At 39.7% G+C, this 22916-nt stretch overlaps 1 protein-coding gene across 1 annotated transcript; it reads right to left on the minus strand.

The window, feature by feature from the left end:
* Window positions 1–675: 675 nt before the first annotated feature.
* LOC123957291 (GDNF family receptor alpha-4-like) lies at window positions 676–15087 on the minus strand. The gene is made up of 8 exons (XM_046029986.1): window positions 14898–15087; window positions 13554–13829; window positions 10829–10909; window positions 8070–8415; window positions 7224–7333; window positions 6285–6419; window positions 3758–3912; window positions 676–2057 (listed from the first exon to the last, which is right to left on the minus strand). Exons 1-8 carry the CDS (start codon window positions 15085–15087, stop codon window positions 1914–1916), a joined length of 1437 nt encoding a protein of 478 aa, XP_045885942.1. The 3' UTR covers window positions 676–1913.
* Window positions 15088–22916: the final 7829 nt, after the last annotated feature.

Here is a 22916-nt window from a genome sequence, read left to right on the forward strand (position 1 = left end):
AAAATGTGTGGCAATCAGCACTTTGGTATGAGTTTTCAAAACATGAGATGAAATAGGGGGATTCTGTGAACCCAAACTGCAAGTATATCAGTTTAATAACTGCGAGAACACTTGAAAATCATAACAATATGCCAAAACCAGACAAACTGCTGTACATCACCAAAGAGGAACATTGGTCAAACACCGGCAGTTTATACCGTTTGATGAAAGCTGTCCTAATTGGTGTGTAATATAGCAGTGTTTGAAAAGGTTATGTAGTCACTTTTTATTTAATTTTTAGGCATGTTAACTGTGTGGCTCTAGGGATAATAATGTTGGTCTGTCCACTTTGGTCCAGACTGAAATAATCAACAACTATTGGATGATTTGCTTAAATTTGGTACAATCATACTTTCCCCCAAGGGTGAACTGTGACACCTTAACTTTTCATACAACATCATCATCAAGTCAAATTTGTAATTTGTCCAATCTTCCAATTCCATCAGGTTCAGCTGTATTTTGTGTTTAATGTTAATTCAAAAATGCTTAACTAAGATGGTGAACATGGTAAATAACACACCTGCTAAAGCATTTAGCTCAAAGCACCGCTTTGATTCTATGTATTATACAGCCACACAGAGTCACTAGCATTGCTGTACACTCAAATTAGGTAAACATTTATTCTGTTGTGTTGCTTCTGTCTCCACAGAAGACTTAACTGAGAACGTCCACTTCAACAGCACCAAACAAAGCATTTGTCATAAAAGAAAAGGTTGAATGATACTGATGTGTAAACATAATGATCTGGGAACTTTTATTTGCAGCACATCTGGTCCTGTTCAGAATTCACGTGCATGTTTCCATAACAGGAAATACTGAATCATTCATAACTGTCTAATCTCAAGCAAACTCCTTATTGGTGCTGGCGACACTCGATAAGTCAAACCATTCACTTCCCTCTCTGGCATAAAAACTCAAGAGCCCCCTAATAGCAATGTTCACATACACAATGAGAAATAAAAGGGTATTAAGCTCACAAACACATAATACAGCAGCTACAGGTAAGAGTTACTGCTAGTCTGATTATTTCCTTTCAAGTCCAAGAAACTGGCAATGCTGATAAAGACCAAAGACTTTTCCATAACCAGCTGCTGTAGCTTTAGCAATTACAGATAAACTGGTGTGAGACAGTTTGACGAAGGGCAACAGTTTTAATGGAGACAACGATTATTATGTCAGGGTTTATTTTATATACTCTGCTTTGCCACATCTCATCTAGATTGTGCCAATGGATACATAAGAATAAGAATCAGGGCATTTGCCAAAAATGTCCGAGCAAAATGTAGCTCTATTGTCTCTCTGTATCTCCACTATTCCAGTATTGATCAGGAAATAATGGTCTTCTTTCAGTCACTGGAGGAAAGAGGTAGCCCCAAATACTCCAGCAGCTTTCCAATCACTGAGTTCAGAGCACACACAAATTTCACTGGTTTTCTCCAACCATATCCTCTTACAATATTTCAAATAAGAGCTTCTGTTGATAATATAAATCTTCACAGGTACTGACATACTTCATCTCTTTGTGTCATACATATCTGCATTATATTTTCTTAATAACTCTTGAAAATGGATACAGTTGGATAGCTGAGAGCTGGGTTAATCCACAAAAGCGGTATTCAGACTTCATTTCAGCTTGATTTGATCGCAACAACAATGTACAAATGCACAGACTGGCCGTCGGCCTGCACAAGTCTCCCACACTCTGAGAAACAACACCGGCAGGTGGACCACATAGACACAAAAATAGAAAAACAGAATTGCTGTACATATTTAGAGGGAGGAGTAACGCCACACAGTCCATTTTCCTCTGAACTGCGCTGGTCCTCCCATCTGCTTGGTATTTGGAGGGTCCTCGGCACAAACCCCTGCAGTCTTTAGTATCCATTGATGAGCAGATGAAGGAACATCAACAGAGGGCCAAAGGCAGCTGGAAGCATTGGGCTGGGAGGTGAAGCTGAGTTTGGGAGGCTGTTGGATGGCAGGGTGGACTGGCCCACAAGTAGATCATTTCTCAGGGCCTGGGAAGAGACAGAGAGATTTGTTTATGGCCACTCCTTTTTTGGGACAGTCCAATGCTGATGATCTGCTAATATTATAGTGTGTTACAAACTGAGTTTCAGGTGATCATCAATACTTATCATGTAAAAACAGGCTAGTGAGTGCTCTGTCTCAGGGTTGATTCTGATTTTAATAGCTAGCCTCAAAAACATCATGATCAGCTTTCACGCTGCCTTATTTCACGGGGGTATTGCGCCAATCTGCCGGCTCGCTGCACTTAATGAAAGGTATGGAGCAGATTTTATCCCCCTCTGGGTAGGGAAAGTTGGTGACAGACAGAGACAGAAAGACGGAAAGATACGTATATGATCCGCCAATGTGGCGGGTAGCCTTAAGACATTTGGCAGCCATACGGAAAATCCACCCGCATTTGGCAAGTGGCTAGTGTTAATTTGCATCCCTGATTTAAACAAATGCACATCAATAAATATTTGCTGCTGGAAGGTGCAACTTTTTCAGCCATCTGTAAACAGAGAGAGTGAGAGAGAGACACACATAATCTGCCATAATTTCAATGTAGCATATTCGCATCTACTTTATCCCTTTGCCAGCACTCTTTAATTCTGACCAAAGCTACGAGAAACCATTTCTCATCATCGGTATAATTCATGTAGTCTACGTTACCGTGAGCTGCTGATGAATGCATCTAATACAACATGACTCTCTAAAACGAGGACCTGCAACTTTTCGAGATTCATTTAACTAACATTATAACTACAACCAGAGCCGTTACGGCTCTGACTACAGCGTTTCACATCTACAACATCACAAAAAGAGGAGCTACAGGAAGCCGTGTTAGATTCTCACGTTTATTTACATGTCTGCTCTGGTTTAATAATTTCAGACATACCGACTAACTGCAGACAGGCGGCTCGCAGATATATTTAGAATACACCAGACACTATAGTTTAATAGCTCATTACAACGTTAGCACTCCGCCACTGATAAACACGGCATTAGCTTTGTGGCTAATTTAGCAACAGGCAGCGTTAGCTGCTGCAACGTTACGTGATTGTAGAGAATATTTAGAAGGGATAAACTAGGGACAAATGTAGACCGTTCGCTACAACTGCCACATTGTTTGAAATAAATGTACAGTTACATCTGTCAGCAGCGTAGCTTTCAACACCCAGCTACCGTAACATTAAACTGCTGTGAGCTGGTAGGAAGCCGGGAGATGGCAGTGAAAAAAGGGAGGGTTAGCAAGTCATGAATGTTTTCAGGAGAGAAGTGACTGGGTCTGTTTTTATTATAATTATTTAAGTCATGTAATTAACGTGACAAAAGACCGACTCACTGCTCACACAGCCCTCTGCATGTTACTACATGCTGCCTGTAAGCTCCCTAAATTCCGGTCAGCTGATTGTTTTCTTCTGTGGTTTTTAGGGTGACGCAGTGTAGTTAACAGGGGAGCTGCAGCTGGTCGCCCTCTGGTGGGCAAACTATGCAACACCCATGACATGAGTGAAGGATCTGACTCTCTGTTTCTTTTTTAATAATCATATATCTGCTGTTATAAACAGCCGATGCCGATTAAATGCAATTAGCTCATATTGGTCAGTTGGGCTCTAATAGTAGCTTTAATATTTAGATAGCTCACTGTTGGATGTATGACTTTGTGAAGCTGCTGAACACTGGCCATGACAAGAAAATTGCATACCTGTGTTGGTATTATTGTATCCAGAATGTTCCTCATAGTTTCAATAGTTTCTGGTGGAGAAACAGTGTTGATATTTTCCCTGCTGCTGGGTGTACTGGACTGGCTGAGAGTCGGCTGCTGGTCTGATTCACTTCCAAACGTCATAAGAGCATTTCCTGAAACACAAAAACACTGTTATCAGACTTTAGATGCATCATCTTGATATGTTTTTATCGAGCCACTCCACCTGTCAATCATAGCAGATGCCTCTGATTCTGAATCGTAAATTTTGCATGAGCGCTTTTGCTGGGCCAGAGCTAGTTTTGGATCTGGTCAGCAGAGGCGAGAGAGAGAGAAAAAAATAAAACAGAAAATACTCAGTATTCTCTTCAAGTATCCAAACTGCACCTGCCTCTCTACATCGACCTCATTAACTCATAGACCATTTGCACTGGCCAAACAACTCTGAGACCTCTCTCTGTATTTTTTCTAGGCAGGGGGCCCGAGGACAGACTGGCCAAAGATTCACCTCGCCGCACACACCAAGCAATGATACTCATTGTGTGTACAGGTTCAATGATCAGAGCAGAGGTCATAAGAGAAATGGAAAATGGTATTAGTGTGAGAATTATCACAACTGAACACAGCAAAAGAATAGAAGCCACAATAAATTAAAAGACACCCATGTAGGACTTCTGGATTAAGGCTGATGTAGCACCCTATTATGGAATTATATTTTATATGTGCTCACCTTTAATCCACATTATTGTGTGCATTATTTATGTAATTTTATGATTTACTACTTCTACCGTTCCCAAATTGTCAAGCTTACCTTCTTAAATTTGTCTTTTAGTAGTGTTAAACTTTCTGACATCTTTAGTCTTATTGTAGCAGGTGCCCCCCACCAGTTAGGTTTAAGAACATTTTATTAGTGGCTGTAACATATTATTGGGTACATATTACACACATTTTAGTGCACTCATTGTGGGGGGCATGCACTTTCCTTGGCTTCTGGTGTGAGGTGGAGGGGGGCAAGTTTGACAACCACTGTACAGTTACAGTAGCCTATGTGTCACACAAGCTATGCTCATTTTAGTTAGTAGCTCAATCTGTGTTACACGATATTAACAGGCCACTACAGACCCGAGGTATGAAGGAATGTTTGTCAAAATACCCACACAGTTTAAGGATTAAAAGAAAGATATAAGTGTCCAAAATAATCAGCAGGTCTCTGAAGGAAGTTTTTGTGAGTGAGCTCTCTAACTTATTCCATCAATTGTAAAAAAAAAAAAAAGAAAAGAAAAGAAAAGAAAAATAGAAAGAAAAAGAACAAAAAAAATGTTTTCAGCACATCAGGTGTTTGGAGGAGATTTATGCAATTACCTAAAAATCACAGAGCCAGCTTACTTATAACTCACTAAGAAGTGACTATCTGAACATCCAGAGAGAATTACCAAGGAAACAGCATGAAGGGGGTGATTAATAATGAGAGAAGATGAAGAGAGCAAGTAAATGGGAGAGAGAGAGAAAGAAGCAGAGAGACACACTGAGACAGAGAGAGGGAGCATACTGTTAATTCTACAAAAGGCCCAGGATCTCTGATTTCAACACATCATGCTCTGCTGCTGTTTGAGCATGCTGGGAAACATCTGTCTCACTGCATTTTTCTTCCATCATGGAACTTATTTACTTAGATAAGTCTTTTTTAATGTCCCCTGTTACAGGTTATCAGTGCAAATTATTCGGATTAGGGAACACTGTCTCTCTATTTCATCTCTATTTCAATGAAAGCTGAAATTATATGAAACAAACACCTGAGATATTTCAGGAACTGTTCTACAGTGATAGGGTTTTCTTTATATACCTGTTTATACTCTAGAGCTGTGCTATGTTCACACTGAGATTAGAAGTGTCCATACTTTTATATCTCAGGTGATATAAATGTGATGATTCTCATGAACCATAACGCGAAAAAGCTACTTCAAGTTTAATTTTTTCAGCCTGAGCAACGTCTATAAATGGTCACTGCTCCTCATTAAGAAATAGTCACATAACCATCTGTGAAAGCACAACTTTATACACTTTGGTGTTTGTTCAGATTGAACATCAGACATAATGTGTTAATTAGTGAGCTTCAGAAGTACTAGTAAGCAGATTCTGGACAGGGGAGCTGTTTTGAAGCTGAAACTGGAAAATAACAGTTATGAGAAACCTGTCAAATAATGATGCAGTTTGTGCTAAACAGAATCTAGAGTACATTTACAGTACATTTTGAAATATTTGGTTTCTCTGTAAATGTTGTTTTAAATTGACAGAATCCTGACCAGAAATAGACCTAAATGTAATGTGTAAAAAACATACATAAAGATGCCCAAATAAAACCCCCAACAACATTTCCGCGCTTTCCCTTAAACTGCATGACTCCTGTTAAACATGACGCCAAAATAGCAGTCAAATTAAATTTTTTTACCCCCCCAGTACCTCTGTACAAACACAACCCCTACCCCAAAAACCTGAGTCAGTACATTGTGGATACAGTGATACTCACGAAGACAGATGTTGTCGGTGAAGTATCCCAGGAAGTTATCACACTCTTCTCTCCGGCTCCCACTGGCTGAGCAGGAGCACCACGGAGCCACGCTGGACGTGGAGTTGTCGACATAGTTGGGAGTTATTATACTTCCTGCAGAGAGACCGCACCAGGCCTCAATCAGTATTAAATATTAATTCTCCTTTGAGTTGTTACGCTGTATTCATAGTGCTTTATTATCTGAAACATTAATGGGAAATGCACTTCTAATACACTGACTTGATGTACAGAGCTGATTATGTTCTAGTATTGTTGGTTAGAATGGCTGTGCACTGACTCATGTGAAATAATAGACACTGAGAAATACTCCAATTTTCTCTTTTTTGGGTCACGAAAGTCACTGGCATCAAGCTTTTTTTTCTGTGGCTGTTTCTTTTTTTCTTTTTTCAACATAGTGGAGGTGGGATTTCAAGTGCTTTAATAAATACAAGACAGGAATGAAAAGTATGTGTTTGTGCTGAGGGGCACCATTTGAGGTTCTTGAAATGCATTAGGTTAGCCTCTTTAGTGTGTGGAACAGAAGTGGTTGCTCTTTTTATTTTCTTTTTTTTCGGACACAACTTTCCCTGGGTAAAAAGCTTCTGTTTTTCTGCAATGAGAAATCTTTATGCGTTTTATGTGTTGTTGTGTCTTCAACCATGCTGAACTAGAATGAGAAGTTTGATTTCGTTGTCTTGCTCACTCTTAACCTGTTCTGTATTTTTAAATTTACACTGTACCTTACTTTCCCTTCTGCTGCTTTGTCACTGCACAATTTTCTCTTTCCTTCTGTAACACAGCATATGGCACATTTTCTCTTTCAAAAACTGTCTCTCTCCGCCTCCACCTGTTCATTTTATTTTTCCCTCTCCTTTATTTGTTTTATCTGTGCGTGTTATTTCTCAGGTGTGCACCTACCTATGAGCCCTGTGTAGGCAACGAGACAAGCTCCATAGTTCCCTTGCTTGCAGCCACTGACAGACATTTCGTAGGGTTCGCAGTCGTACTGAAACTGTGCCAGGCGAGACCTACAGAAGCAACAAGCACTGGTTAGGAAAATCATGATAGCTCCCTGTATTGTTTAATATAAAAAGTTTGCTGGTTCTTTTTATACATTCGTTCTACTATAACTTGGTAATTTAATTAAGAGTTTGCCACTCTGACATGAAGAAATATTGTTAGCCGTGGTGAAGACTGAAAGCATTGGACTGTAATGTGAAAGTGATAGAAAGAGTAATATATTTCATCCCCCAGACCTGGGATCATTAGTAAAGCCCTCTGAGTGTAATGGGGCTGTGAAAAATAATGGCCATGACCAGAGATAGCAATGAGCGATAACTCTGATCCATCTGGCTCTTTATCTGTGCTAAATATTTAATGTGTTATTCCAACAGGCTCTCTGGGGTGTTCTAACCAGGGGTGGTAGAAAGCTTTAGGGTAAATCAGCGGGCCATTTTGTTGATTGAATGGCTGTTTATTTGGTTTCAAAGAGCCATAATACTAAACAGCACTGGCCCAAATATGTATGGTGAGTATATTTAAAATCTGTATCCAAGGAATACTTGAACATACTGGGAATGATGGAACATACCTTGAGTAAAGAGGTTGATCATTACGTAAAACAAAACTGGGGATTTGGATCATATTATAGCAATATGTTATTGTATCCAGACTATGGCTGTGAGAATAACTTTAATATCTGTTATATCTGACACTGAAATAAATGGGAGTTAATTAAAAGCTTCCATTTAGCTCTGTTCTAACCTGCACACATAGTCTGCATTGCAGATCCTCATCTGTGTAATGCAGTTGGGTTTTTCCACGCTTTCATAAGAGCAACTGGGTACAATAGTCTGCCTTCGACGCTCTGCGCACGCCGTGTCCGTACAGGGGCAGAAGAGCAGTTCGTGTGTGTAATCGACAGGAACACGGTCAAAGAACCTGCGCAGAGCCTTGTTGCATTTAGGCCGGTTGCACAGGCCCGACTTGGCAGTGGGTTTGATACAAGCTGAGACATATTCTGTGCGGAGCTTCTGGCACAAGTCGTCCACATTGCAAGCCTTGGCTGCATCCAGGCAGCGATTCACAGTTGTCATGCCAACATCAGAGTCTGTGGATGGAAGTAAGGTCAGAGACAAGTGTAGACATCAGTGGGAAAATAATAGCAATAGAGCGAAAACAATTTTGTGTTTATATGAATAAGAGCATATGTGACCTGTGGTATACATTCTGTTTATTTATTCAACATGCTGAGATGTAATTTCGTCTTGTTAAGAGGTTCAAAAGTTGAGATAGGTAGTTTGGAAATAAAGTTCAGCTTCAATGTGGACGTGTATGTAAATAAACAATGGAGGCTCATTTCCTGAGGACCAAAATAACAAAATGAGTATCAGGAGAGAAGTCTGGTCTCTTTTTTGATGTTATGATAAGAGAAGAAATTCTCTCTAATAAGGACATAAGTGTAACAAATTGGGCTTCTTTGCATATTTTGGATGTCTAAGGTCTATGCCTTTCCATCCTAATAATTAAAATTATCATCATAGCTGGAATATTGTACTGCCAGACTCTTAACTTCAGCACTTCATTTTTTCAAAGGTATACTGTGCATTTTGGTATTCAGTAGAGTGACGTACTGGATGTTGCCAATAGCACTTTGTTGTCCTCTTATCTGTAAGATGTGCATCACGTGAAGTAGCATTCTGTTACCGTGCAACACAGAATTGAAATAACCTCCCAGTTGATATAAAATAAGTGCAGACTCTGACCACATTTAAGTCTAAGCTAAAACATTTCTATATACTGCCTACTCCACCAAGTATAGGCTTAATCTTTCTTAGCTTTGCTTTTAAACAACTATAATTTTTATTGTTTTTAAAAAGTTCTTAATTTCTTTAAATTGTGCGTTTAAATGTGTGTGAGCCAGGCTGTCAGGTTGCTGTGTTGTTTTATTTAATTTAATTATTTTATATTTTATAAAAAAATGTTTTTATCTCTTGTATGTGTGCCTGTACTTTTGCACTTTTTGAAACCTGTTTTTCCTCTGCAATCAACATATACTTTTTGTTTGTTTTTAAACCCTGTAAAGCACATTAAATTACATTGTGCAATACAAATAAAGTTGCCTTTCCACTATGTACTTATGGCTATTCCTTCATTATTTATTTAATTATTATAAGAGGACTATAAGCGGTCCATCACATGTATTATGGGAAATAGTGCAGATGCACAAACAGTCACAATTTGCTTTTATCAAACTTCTTATTACAATTTAAAGGTGTTCCGAAGTGATAGCAGTCCGATGGCCTCTTACATGGCCATCAGGCTTAAATGTGGTTGCTGCAGCTTCTGTCACCAACTATTAATTATTTGGGCTATTGTACTTTGCATGTGATGTCACAGATGAGTCTTTTTTTGCGCCCTAATATTAGATTTGTCCACTAACATTACTGACAACTGTGTTATTAACTGAGTTCCTGACATCACATGTAGCAATTCAATAAGTGACTGAGAGCATAATGAAGTGACACAGACTCTAATTTAAATAAGATTCAGAAAATGCATAACATTTTTGACATCAAATTATCTTTAGAATCAGAAGTGAAGAGAAGTGTAACTGGAGACTCGCTAGTGTTGTGTGACCTGCAAACCATCAAGACATCCTATCCTATCCTCTATTGTATCAATGCATAAAGCAGAATTTATGAATGGTCATGTTTGGTGTGAGAGTGAACCCTGGTCCTCGGTGTGGCAACATCTGAATGAACCTTTGGATACATGTTGCCTGGGAAAAGAGCAACCAGCTAATCTATTTGAGCCGTTTGCTTCATGGATGAGTCGTCAGTTTTCTGCAATGTGTTTATAGTTTTGTAACACTGACCAGTGTTCTGGTCATACTTTTAGATGGATGAATAGCCTACATCTGGGTTGAATTGAATGCGAGTCACTTTTTCATTTCTAAATGTTTTATATAACCATGAACAAATAATTATCATAACATTAGCCTTATGTTTTTGTTGCCTTACCCTAATTTTAACCTAAACTAATGTTTTACTTTCTAAAACATACGCTTTAGTAAACCTTTCACATGATGTAAAAACAAAATTTTAGTTTTGTATTTAAAAGTTGGTTTATTATTTTTATATCCACAAGATGTAATCTGCTTTTCAGAGTTTGGGCTTGTTTTAATCAATTAAATGAGAATGTATTGTCATATGAGCCTGAGGCTATACGAAACTATGCCTGCATTAGTATTCATTGGCAGTCATGGATTATGTTATTTCAACTGAGTCTGGCAAATGAATAAGGTTGCCATCCAACATCTTGAAGAATAATATATCATTTTGGATGCTGGAATTGTGTTCAGATGAATGGTAATACTTGTGTAACTGTCTGAAGAACATGAGCCTTGGGCATGCTTCCAGGGAAAATTCAGTCTAGTTGTGTATTAGTGCTAGAACAAAACATCTTCAAAGGGTAAAATGGTATAAAATTAGGTTAAAGTTAATGAAGGTCAGTGAACTTGCCAGCTGTAATAGAGGCCAAGCGCACATAGTCGTAGTCCCTGTGCACTGTCTCATAAGGAAAACTCTCCACCAGGTTGAGTCCTAAAACACACAGGAAGAAACACTGGCTTGAATTTTGTAACATCACAATTTGTTTAAACTGAACATAAATAATAATAATTTTCTTTTAGCCACTGAGGCTCCAATGGACTAAATTAGGGCTGGGCGATATGGCCAAAAAGTCGTATCCCGGTACTGTTAGGCAGAATTCCGGTATAAAATATATATCGGTACTTTCTGCTAAGCGAGGTGGGGAGGCTGGGGGCGGTTTTAGCGGTCAGGTTTTTACTACTTTTAGTAACTTAGCTTGTTTCTTATTTCACCGTTTTAATTATAGCCTACTTCATTCTACATCTTACTTATCACTCACTTATTGAATTTGCCTCCTTCAGTTCTCTTCCCACTCACAGACGCTGCAAACATGTCAGCCTACCCTACTTCTTATGCCGTTTATCCGATTTTTACCAGCTCAACTCGCCTCGACTCGACTTGGTTTGGACGTCCTCCATTTTCCATAGTGATGTGCGATACCACTTAATTCCTATCCAATCCAATACCAAGTAATACCCAGGTTGGTATTGCCGATACCGATACCAATACCAATACTTTTTACATATTTTATTTCTAGTTTAATGTGACCTCCCCCTTCCTGTTTCTGTATTTATGAGATAAATAAGGAGTAGCCTGTAGCCTTACCAATTCAAAATAATAGCTGCATAATGACAAGATCAAACTAGCCTACTGTCATATTCTTTAATTATGATAAAAAATATCCTGCTCAGACCTGCTGCTTCATAACATCATCCTATTATTGTGACAGACTTAATCTCAGATGTTTAGCGAAGTTTGCAGTGTTGCCAAAGTATTTCACTGTCTTTGCACACACATCACAGAGAGCAACATTATTACCTTCACAGCTAAAATACAGCCAGATGTGACTGTTTTCATAGTCAGCCAGAGTCAGTTTTCGATCGTGGGAAATGTAAAGGGCTGCAACGGCTCACGTCAAAGAAGCTCCGTCACAGAGCCGTAGCGCAGGCATGACTTTGACAGGCGGAAGGGAAAGTAGTTCCTATCAACTGAGTATAATTAGACCATCCTGGTGACAGTAAGATACTTATAATAAAACACACACTCGCTCCAAATGACGATGCTACTACTACCTTACTTAATCTTTTTTATAAGCATCTTGAGGGGGAAAAAAACAATGCAAGGCTTTTATTTGTTGATTTTTCATCAGCATTTAATATAATCCATACTCACCTCTTAATAAGGAAACTTGTGTCCACCTTTAACCTTGATCCAGGTATAGTAAAATGGGTACTGGATTTTTGAACATTTAAGCCCCAGTCAGTCAGCGTTCATCCACAGGCTCACCCCAGGGGTGTGTCCTGTCCCCATTATTGTATCTCCTATATACAAATGACTGCAGGAGTCACCACAAAAACAGGTTTCTTTTGAAGTTCGCGGACGACACAGTTCTATTCAGTCTGCTCCAAGATGGAGAGGTCGACCATGGGCCTGTTCTGAACGACTTTGTTGATTGGTGTGACCACCACTTCTTGAAGTTAAATGTCCTTAAAACTAAAATCATGGTCATAGACTTCAGGAAAACTCCCCACTCAAACTCTCCAACAATAATCAAGGGCTCACCCATTGAGACAGTAGAGTGTTCCTAGGAACAGTTATTGACAAAAACTTGAACTTTGACCTTAACACTTCTGCTGTCTACAAGAAGGGTCTTCAGATGCTTCATTTTCTGCGCAGACTGAATACTTTTAATGTGGACAAAACTTTGATGACTCTATTTTATAAATCCTTTATTGAATCAATTTAAACTTTTTGTTGCATAGCTTGGTATGGGAATCTTAAGGTGGTAAAGCAAAAATAAACTGTCTAACATTGTTAAGGTAGCAAGCAAAATTATTGGAACTAAACAACTTTCCTTGGCAGACATCTATAAAAGACAAGTTATACATAAGGCTCAGACTATCACAGCCAGCTCTGACCACCCTCTCTTGGAGGAATTTGTTCTTCTCCCCTCTGGGCGAAGATACAGATTGCCCAAAATAAAAACTAACAGATACAAATTTTCCTTTGCACCCATGGCAATTAATGCCCTAAGTTTGCACTGAGCTTGAGCTGCTGCTCAGAACGATAGATTGCTGAGGCTACCATTTCAACTTATTGAGTACTTTTAGACGAACAAAAGAGGTTGTATATAACGGCTGTTCTTATCTTTGTTTATGCCTCATGTATGTTTGTTTTAACCCTATTGCAAATCAAATTTCCCCTGGTGGGACAATAAAGATTGAACTTGAACTTAGACGGCTGTGTGCAGACGCCGAGGGAGGGGGGTGGCTGCCCAGTGAGGAAGAGAGAGAGGAGCAAACGCTGGCAGGACTTTACAGAAATTAACTCAACATCAAACTATATCAGTATAAACGGTATTGTCAAATTTCATATCTTTTTTGAAATTATATCAGTATACATTATATACCGATATACCACCCAGCCCTAGAGGGAAATCATAATTTATGCACAGATAAAAGTTTGCCTTATTATTAATTTGTCATCTGTATTATTTTTGACAAAATGTGGTTCTTCAGCTTCCGTATATAAATAAAACAAAGTTCTGACTTGTAAAAATTCAGTTATAGACAGCTCTTATCCAATAAGCACTGACCATGTATGATGGACTGATGAAGGCTCCAGTAAATGCTCAGGCAGTTTTTCTCCTTCTTCATGCCCCGTTTACATTGGCAGCCATGTAAGGGGCTGGACAGTAGGGCTGACACCGCGTTGGCACACTGGCTCCTGGCACCAGGACCCAGTTTCATACTGCCATTGCCTGCCACACACTGACGCAAAGTCCGCAGACGTGGGCTGCAAGCCTCATCACTCGAGCATGAGTCTCCAGCCACCAAGCAGTCTCTGCTGGCCAGTATAACCTCTAACAGAGCTGTGTGAGAGGAAATCAGAGCACAACAGAGAGCAGAAAGATAAGGGGATTTGAGATGGCAGTTGAGGTGTAAGGTTATGAGATGAGATGGAAATGAGGAATAAAGGAGAAGCAAGCTGAAGTCAGACATAAATGTCAGTAATAAAAAAGGAAGAGAGCAGGAAAGAACATTTTAAGGGGGGAAATGTGAACAATTATGAGGGAATGTTTAGTATAAAGTGAAACCAACTTATTGTTTAATTCTGTGTGAATGGACAGGTCAGACTCGTTCATTACGGCATACCAACCAGTGACATTTTAATGGATGTAGGTGATGCATTGCATCGCTACGTTGCTTCAAAACTTGAGAGGCATCATGCATTTGAAGTTTGGTGAAACACTTAGTAGGCATCAAAGATATTTTGTGGGATGGACTGTTTTCAGTCAACTATTTTTAGGGTGAGGGACAAGCAAGACTTGCTTAGCTGTGAGCCAATGGCAAGAATGCAGGTGGACAAACTGGGAAGCAATCACCAACAAGGTCAACATGTGGAAGTCATATCTACAAAATTTCCATCAGACGGTGTCTACATTGAAACATCGGGATGGACGATGGCATCGGTGGGGGGGGGTTAGCGGTCGTCTTATGTGCATGTGTTACCTCAGTTAAAAACTTGGTTGCCTATGACGTTACAAGTTGCATTGAAATTTTACAAGCACGGAGCAGGTAAACACACCAGTGAACACAGGGTGCAGATGTTGGTTTCGGTTGTTTGATAGGCTGCGTCATTAACAAGCCCACAAGCGGCTCACCTGCTGCCGTGATAATGGATCGTCAGTGGAAAAATACGGAAAAGGCGAGTTCTGAGTCTTTTAGGTGACTTTATAAAACCCACTGCTGATGGAGAAAGTGGAGTAGACGGGCGGGGGGGAGACAGAGAGAGGCGGGTCAAGCCAGTGAAAATTCCGAGGAAGGTGCGAAGCATATTTAAAATTTATTATAAGAATGTTCGTGCTGATTAAAGCCAGCTTTCACATAGAGGTATTATGTGAAAAATTATTATTTTTTGCCGGGGGGCAGGGTTTTACAATCACAATGCCTGCTCAACCATCGACCATCTGTGAGCCATCGCTGATGGACGATGGCACCATCTATCAGCCCAACCTTAGTCTCTAGTATGGCTTGGAAGTGAACTGCCGTCTCTGTGATGCCCAGAAACCCAGCTTGCAGCACTGCTGCAAGTAAGGTTTGACCCAGGGCCGGTATGGATGGCACCATGATTGGGTCCTGTGAAAACTGGCAGGTTTTAGAGGCTTGCAGAATTGATGTGAATAGGGCTGGCCCGTCAACATTCCAATGGTGGACACCCTTCCATCAGCCAAGGAGCTAGAGCACAGAATACAACCAGAAGGAATGGTCTGTCCTGTATTTAAGTGGAACATGAGTGAGTCGACCTGGTCTAACAGCTGACATTCCCATTTGAGATCACTGAAAAATTCCCTATGGCCAGATATTATCCTGTGGTCCACCTCTGCCATGACGGTGAACATGGCTGAACTCACTGTCCTGTGGGAGGAAGGCATGTAGGCAGCCTTCGAGAGGAAGAAGGACCCGCTCTATCCCCTGAGCCAGAGCCGCCCTAGCTAGCGGGTGGTAAAGTAGAAAGAAGACAAGCCCTTAAAACCCATGTGTATATTCATTTTGATCAAAACAATTTTATGATTGAAGGAGACAAGTGATTCTTTTTTTTGTTTTGGTTTTGGTTTTTTTCAAGTTAATAGTTTTTATTGAAGTGCATAAACACCTTAGTTGCATGGTTCCTTAAACCTAGTCCCATACTTTTAACTACCTCTTAATGTGGGGGTCTCACCACTGCCATTGTCTTGCTGGCAGGGGGGCGCTGGCCTGGGTTGTCTGCAAGGGTCTTGCTGGCTGGCAAGGGTGTGCTGGGTTCTTGCCGGTCGCTGGGGTGTCAGTGGGGCTCAGGGTTACGCTGGCCATCAGGTTGGCCTTTAGGTTATTGGCTGCGTAGAGGATAAGCAGTTCTGAATGGTCTGCTTTCAGGGGATTTTTTTACAAGGCTCAGGGGGCCAGCTGAGGCTTCAACTTCCAATTCATTGGTTTCCAGTTGCTCCGAAAGACAGACATTTGATTAAATATTTAGCATTAAGAAGTGGAGTTGATAGTTGTTGGGCCTCAACAAAAATGGTCACTGAGGAGCCTGTCTGTAAGTCTGTAGACAAAGGCCGAGCTAAAGACAAAGATGGGCCTGCAGGTCACTAAGGAGCCTGGCCATGCGGCTTGTCTATACAAAGGGGGTCAGAGAACAATGGAAAGCCCAGACGGCCCCTATTCAGTTAATTCACCTACCTGTGAACTAATTTTAAAAACAAACCAAAGATTTGTATTGGCTGAAGTTTTCAGGGGGCAGAGTAATCCCAGGAAGTACAGACATTTTGTGAATGGAGGTATAAAACCGAACACCTCAAACCCCTCTGTGCTATTCCCAGTTCTTCAACGGACTGTAAGGAGGTAAACCAAACCCTGTCTTTCCACACTGCACAAGCGGTGATAGGAGACACAACTTTCTCAACGCTGAACTTTCTTTGTTCATGAATGCAGACTCCACTCGCTGGACGAGCTACTCTGTTGTCTTCTTTTTTTCTACCTCTATTATTTTTTCTTTGTGTTTTGGATCCCTAAGGAAACTGTTATAGACAAGATAACGTTTCATGCCTACAGAAGAAGACGGATAAACTCCGTTTCTACCTTCTCATCCTAAGTCGACTTCACTGATTCCTGTTGCTGCCGCCGAAGAATCAGCTGTGCCGTTGAAACTACCGGCATCGTCAGAAATGAGCCGAGAGAAAACACCACTGGATTTCCCAAAATGACGCCTCACAGCAAGAAGGTTGTGGGTTCAAACCCCGGTTGCCCCGCCCAAAAACTATTGTATAAAGCATAGATAGATTGTTTTTTCCATTTCCCTTCTTTTTGTATAAGCATGTCATGTAAGCATTTTACATAACCTCTATTAAGTTGTTAATAACTTTGCTTGAATTCATTACAATGGATAACATACTTTGTGACTATCCAGTATCTTACAGTTGGGCCTGCAGGCTGCAGCCTTTGCTGCTTTATTGTGAAGAGAACAGCCTAAAGGCTGATTTGCTTGGGATATTCATGTGAGTTAAGGAGTATAAGTTAAGAAATACTGTATTTTTAATGCATTCTGAATACTTATGTATTATATGCGGTTACTGTGTGAAAGATCTTTAGTGGCAGGCATATACAGAACAGGTCAAGGTTAAATCAACTTTGGTTGAAGTTCTGTTTGTATCTTCAGTCGAGTCTAGTTGCCCTTAATTTAACCCTCCTTGGATTATACAGATGCTAAACCATGCTACTTCAGTTTAGCCTTAGTAATAATAGGTGTGTGTTACTACAAGCCAATATTGTATAACAAGATTTGATATTTTAGCAGAAAACAGAGGATATACATTGCCAGATACATTAATTAATAATATTTCCTATTTATGTTACTAGAAAACATAGTCCAGCTCGCATTACTTTTCCATCAGAACGTATTGGCATTTACGATGTAGTTGTGTATAAACTTAATTTCTAGAAGACAATGTTGCATTTAGGATCCTACACGTTGTAACTTCAAAAACAAACTCTCCCGCAACCAGTTGGGCACCAGCAGGCCTTTACAGTACACCCAGTAACATACAGCAGTAGGAGCTCTTACATAGCAGTATAACATTTTCATTGTTTCTGTCATAGAGTTCGTAAGCCACATCAAATACAGATGCTTGCTGGAGGTAATTGTGTAATTCTGTTGACCTCCCTGCAATTTTGCTTAAATTATACTTTAACTGAAAAAAGTACAATGGCTTTAAGAAAAACAGATGTTCTGCTTGTAGTACTATTCTCCATAATTACTGTGTTGTATGACATGTTTACATGATGTTTTACACCTTATGTTTGTGTCCAAGAATCATCTCTATAGCATCTGAAGTATGTTTTTTTTGTTGTTATATTTGTCTTCTCAGGTTATTCTAAAAACATGACCCACAATACGCCAAGAGGATCCCATTATCCAAACACTGTAAATTCATACCACCTCTGTTTTCTCTTGTATTGTCTCTTACCCCATCTGCTTAAATCAAAAATTTTCAATTTCACGCTGCTTTCATCTGCTTACACTTTAGGTATTTCTGTCTCAGCCATTGTTTTGATCTTCAAAACACACACACACTCACACTCAAGAAGAAAGAAAGAAAGTAATACCAACATATTTTCCATTTTTTGCCTTCAAAGCTGGATCTTTACTCAAACCCCACAGCTGAATTGACTCTCACTCGCACCAGGAGTTATCCAAGCTCTCATCCTCTATTCAGCACATGTTAGCTAAGTGCATCCAATACAGACATGTGGATGCTAGGAGAAAAAAAAAAGTTACCACCCACGCCAACGTCCTGGAAGGCCAGATGGTCAGTTGCAAATTCAAGGCAGAGTTCCCAGGCCCTTCCTGCTATGTGTGTCAGTTTGTGCTGCCTGGGCAGAAGCTGGAATAGACACCATACATCATGAATGCAAATGAGCCGCTTGATTTGACATTTCCAATAAGCCTGTCTCAGTGTACCAGTGGGTTTAGCCAATTAACCATGTCAGTAATCAATGTGTTCTGAAGCTCAGTTAAGTCCTCAGTTTGCCTGCCACATAAATCACAGACAGATTAGCTGATCAGTTACCCCTGCACACGGACTTAATGGTCCACTTCAGGAGAGATAAAATGGAAAATGAAACTTAATGAAGTCAGCTGGAATGTTACCCTTCTATATAACTACAAAGCAGTTGGTGTTGGGGGAATGGTAATGTATTGGTACACTTAAGAAAAATTGAGAAAACAGAACGCTGTGGATTTCAGCTCAGCATTCAACACAATCTCCCTAATGAAACTGACAGTGTTGGGAAAGCTACTTGGAAAATGTAGTGAGCTAAGCTACTAGCTATACTACATTAAATGAAGCTTCCCTACACAGAAGCTACCCCCCACTGAAATGTAGCAAGCTAAGCTACAGCCATGTGGCAAAAGTAGCTTAGATGTAACTAAGCTACTTTTGTTACTTAATTTTTTAATATTTTATAGTTAGGTCATATATATATATTTAATGTCATGTGACATGGTGACGTTTTACAGCGCCGGCGAAAGTCGGACACAATTTCTAACCGCATGCCTTATGCTAAGTCCAGCATGCATCACATTAAGTCAGCGCTGCACAGCGCTGCATGAAGTCCACCGCAGCTATTGACATCACCTTTGACATTGATATGGTGAACCTGTTAGCGCACAGTCGCTTATTAACACATCCAGCAGTTACAGAGATACTTCATCAGTCATTTGCAGTCATGCTTCTGGCTCGTGGTAAATTAAGTCAGATATTCACTCTGTTTCTTTAAAAAAATTTTTGGTGTCTACCAACTCCTGAAGATTTAGGCTGCAATTGGTTCATCTCTGAAAGCCACACCTTTCTGACATTGTCACATTGTTTTAGGATTTAAATCTCCTATATGGTTATTATAAAACTATTCTTCAGCTTCTCTGAAAGTATTCAGTTGTATATTGTAGATTTGCTGGTAGCAGGCCTGGTCATGTTCAATAGTTAATGTTATAGGCTAGTCGTGAGTTTTCCTTCAAAGTACTTGTAACTTCATACAGGTCAAGCAATATAAGCTGTAATGGTGTATGTGTAAACTTTTGAAATATTACCTTGCGCCAGAGGAGGGAGTTTTTTGAGAGGAGATGGACATTCATCAAAAGACATTAAAACGAGAAGGGTTAGAAGTGGCACACAAGTGAATATTAAATTTGGTATTTTTCTTAAGCAAAGCACTTTCATCAATTTGTAAAAGCAATGTTGGCAACTTCCAAGTGACAACTTATAGGAGCTTAACATTTTATTGGAATAAGAGAATATAAATTCTTCTACCAATGTATGAATCATCTTTGTGAAGATGTAGCCTGTAGATCTGCTGTTATAAATTGTTGCTATGTGATACTCTGCATAGGACAACATTATTTGCTTTTATGGCACAAAATCAGCAATTTCAGACATCAAAGCAGAGTAGATTGAATTTGGCAAAATGAGACAGCAAAATATCCATCTTCATTCAAAATAAAGCAGTGTCAGCTCCACTCATACTTCAGGTTAGACATCAAACAAATAGCACATTAAGACCAGGAAAAGCACAGTCATTTAGCTTCAAAGTTTTGAAAAGAGAAGCATTCAATCAGAATACACTGGGTAGCTTGTGCATATGTGTTACACATCAGGGCTCTACAGTATTGCACTCGCATATGCCCCTTAAAAATAGATATGTTCAAACCAGAAAAATGACCATTTTCAACTTTTACTGAGAGAACATATGTATAAATTATTTGCTCAGAGCTTCAGACCAAACCAGCTGTCACATTAGCAAACAGTTTATTCAGAAATTCAATTCAATAACACTACTGTACTAGATAAACTATCAAAAGCAGGTAGTAAGAAAAGGTAACAGAGGATGCTCAGGTGATGAAGGGACAACCAATATTAAACAACTCATAGCAGTAGTAGTATGACGTCTTTGAATGTGATTGATTGTAGAAGTAAACTAATAGTGATCACCTCACGACATGTATGAATTAAATGCTCTTCTTGGTCGAATGAGATAGATCGTCTATGAGTGATACACGAGTCAAGTGGGAAGCTTTAATAGGTTGAGTATATTATGTCCGGAATCGACCTCCTACCATATTACTTGGATCAATTAATTCAAATCAGCTGGAAAATTTTGTTCTTCCAAAATGTTTGTATGAAGTGAACTGTGGTTCACAACAGTAGGACAGAGCTGAACTACAATCAAACTAATACAAGCAAGTTCAAAATGTCTGCTGCGAGAAGTTTCATAGATCATAGATCATACATGTAGAACATAGGTCTAAATCAAATTATTTAATGTGACAGGAAGAGTAAAATGGTAATGGACTGCACTTGTATAGTGCCTCAAGTCTTCCCAGCCTATCCTCACCATAAAAATGGCCGTATAGGTTGATCATTATATAGCTTATTGCGATGTATATTTAAGTTTTTCAGATGACAGCAGAGGCTGGGACAAGTCCGAGAGACAAAGTCCATGTAAGAGGTTTGTGGGATGGACTCAGGACTTTAACTCTGGAGACTGAGGTTCTAAACCCGTATGAAAGAAAGTCAAAGGTGACATGTTTAAAATTAAATAATATTTTGTAAAATACTTTTATTTTAAGCCAAACCACTACTTTCTAAACATAACAAAGTGGTTTTGTTGCTCTTAACTTAACCAAACTATGAATGTTTCACAACATTTACCACCTGTTATACGTCATGTGACTTGTATAACGTACTTAAGGTATTCCTGTCGCTGGACTAGTATGGGAAACGTCTTAAATGTTTTTTGGGACACTTGACAATTGACCTATTTTGTCGTTTAGGTATGAGGACGTGTTGGTCTTCCGACCACTCAAAGCACTTTACATGTCACATTCACCCATTCAGTATCTGTCCCAAGGACACTTTGACATGCAGAGTGGAAGAGCCGGGGATCGGACCACCAACCTCATGAGTAGACAACCTGCCCTATAACACTTTTGTTGTTTGCCAATATATGCATACAGGTCCAGTGCCACATTAAAATTATAAGCCATAAGATCTGCATAAAAACTACACATTTTCTACAGCTGCTGCCTGTAAAACCATTCAACTGGCGAAACACGGGGTGGCTTCTACTGGGGCACAATGTAATTGACACCACGGTTAGCGCTGACCACGAATGTCCAAAAATCCGTCTTCAAAAAATGACAGTGGCCTTTACAGTATTTTTTGTCAGCAGATCAGTTTAAATAGTGCATGAAGTAACAGAACAAGAAGGTGCCTGCACAATTACAACTCCTCAGTAAGGTAATGAACTGTTCATGTTCCCTGCTGTTGTGTTGTAAACTTTTCACACAGGGTGCAGCATGAAATCAAATCACAGTTCTAGTTATTATTGACTGACTTCTATATTAAAACTGTGTGGCTGTACTGTAAACAGATACACTCGTTGCTTTTCCGTTATATTTTTGATAAAGTAGCTGACCAGGGAGTGTTTACTGTAGTATTGAACTGCGCTTTATGTTTCCACCAATAACCTAATCAACCAGAACTGAAATCTTAAAGATTAGGCTACAATTTTAATTCAAAGCTTAGATGTAATACAGTGTAGTGAACAACGGTGTGGATTTGTGCATTTTTCATTGAATAAATGTGGAGCTACCCTAAATTCCTTTCTCCTCCCCAGAGAAGAAGGGGAGGGGTCAAAGTTGCTTTCTCTAAGTGCTAGCCCGACCATAAAACTGGCACCTTTTTGATTCCGAAGCTGATAATGCGGGGCCTGACTGTTGGACTGACAAAGGGACACGAGCCAGCCATTGGCATCTCCCTGAACAGCCTATCAAAACTGGCCCCACCACACATGTTTCCGTGGAAACTGACCTTATTCTTTGTTTTATTACCACATCAAAAAGGGAAACCCCTGTCTCACCCAAGTGTGACATGGTCCAGACACTGAACTTTGGATGACAAAGGACTGCAGTCTCCAAACACTCAAAGCATTTAATTAAATCTTTAGTTACCTGAATATGTTTGCCTCTATTTGAGTAGTTATGTTAACTGTTGTTGCTATCTGTTGTTGATATTAGTGCTGAAAAGAAGTTACTTGGGCAATGTTTTTATTTTCAGCAAGACACTCCTTCATCTAATGTAATCAATGCTTGTTCATAATACTTTCTTACAAAATCCCTTTAGAAATGATGACAAAGAAATGTTTTACTATACTCTTAATCGCCAGCTTGAAGGATGAATCAACAATATTCCCCGGTTCCTAAGGAGAGACGATCTTTGATTTAATCCAAGCTTTCCTCATGTAACCTGAGCTCCCCCAAGTGGGCGAAATAAGTATTACATGCCCTCGTCGGAAATGCGGTTAAATGTATAAAAATCCTGACCAATAATGTGACAATTGTTTCCTGTTACCAAATGCCTAGA

This window comes from Micropterus dolomieu, linkage group LG19, assembly GCF_021292245.1.
Source record: "Micropterus dolomieu isolate WLL.071019.BEF.003 ecotype Adirondacks linkage group LG19, ASM2129224v1, whole genome shotgun sequence".
NCBI lineage: Eukaryota > Metazoa > Chordata > Actinopteri > Centrarchiformes > Centrarchidae > Micropterus > Micropterus dolomieu.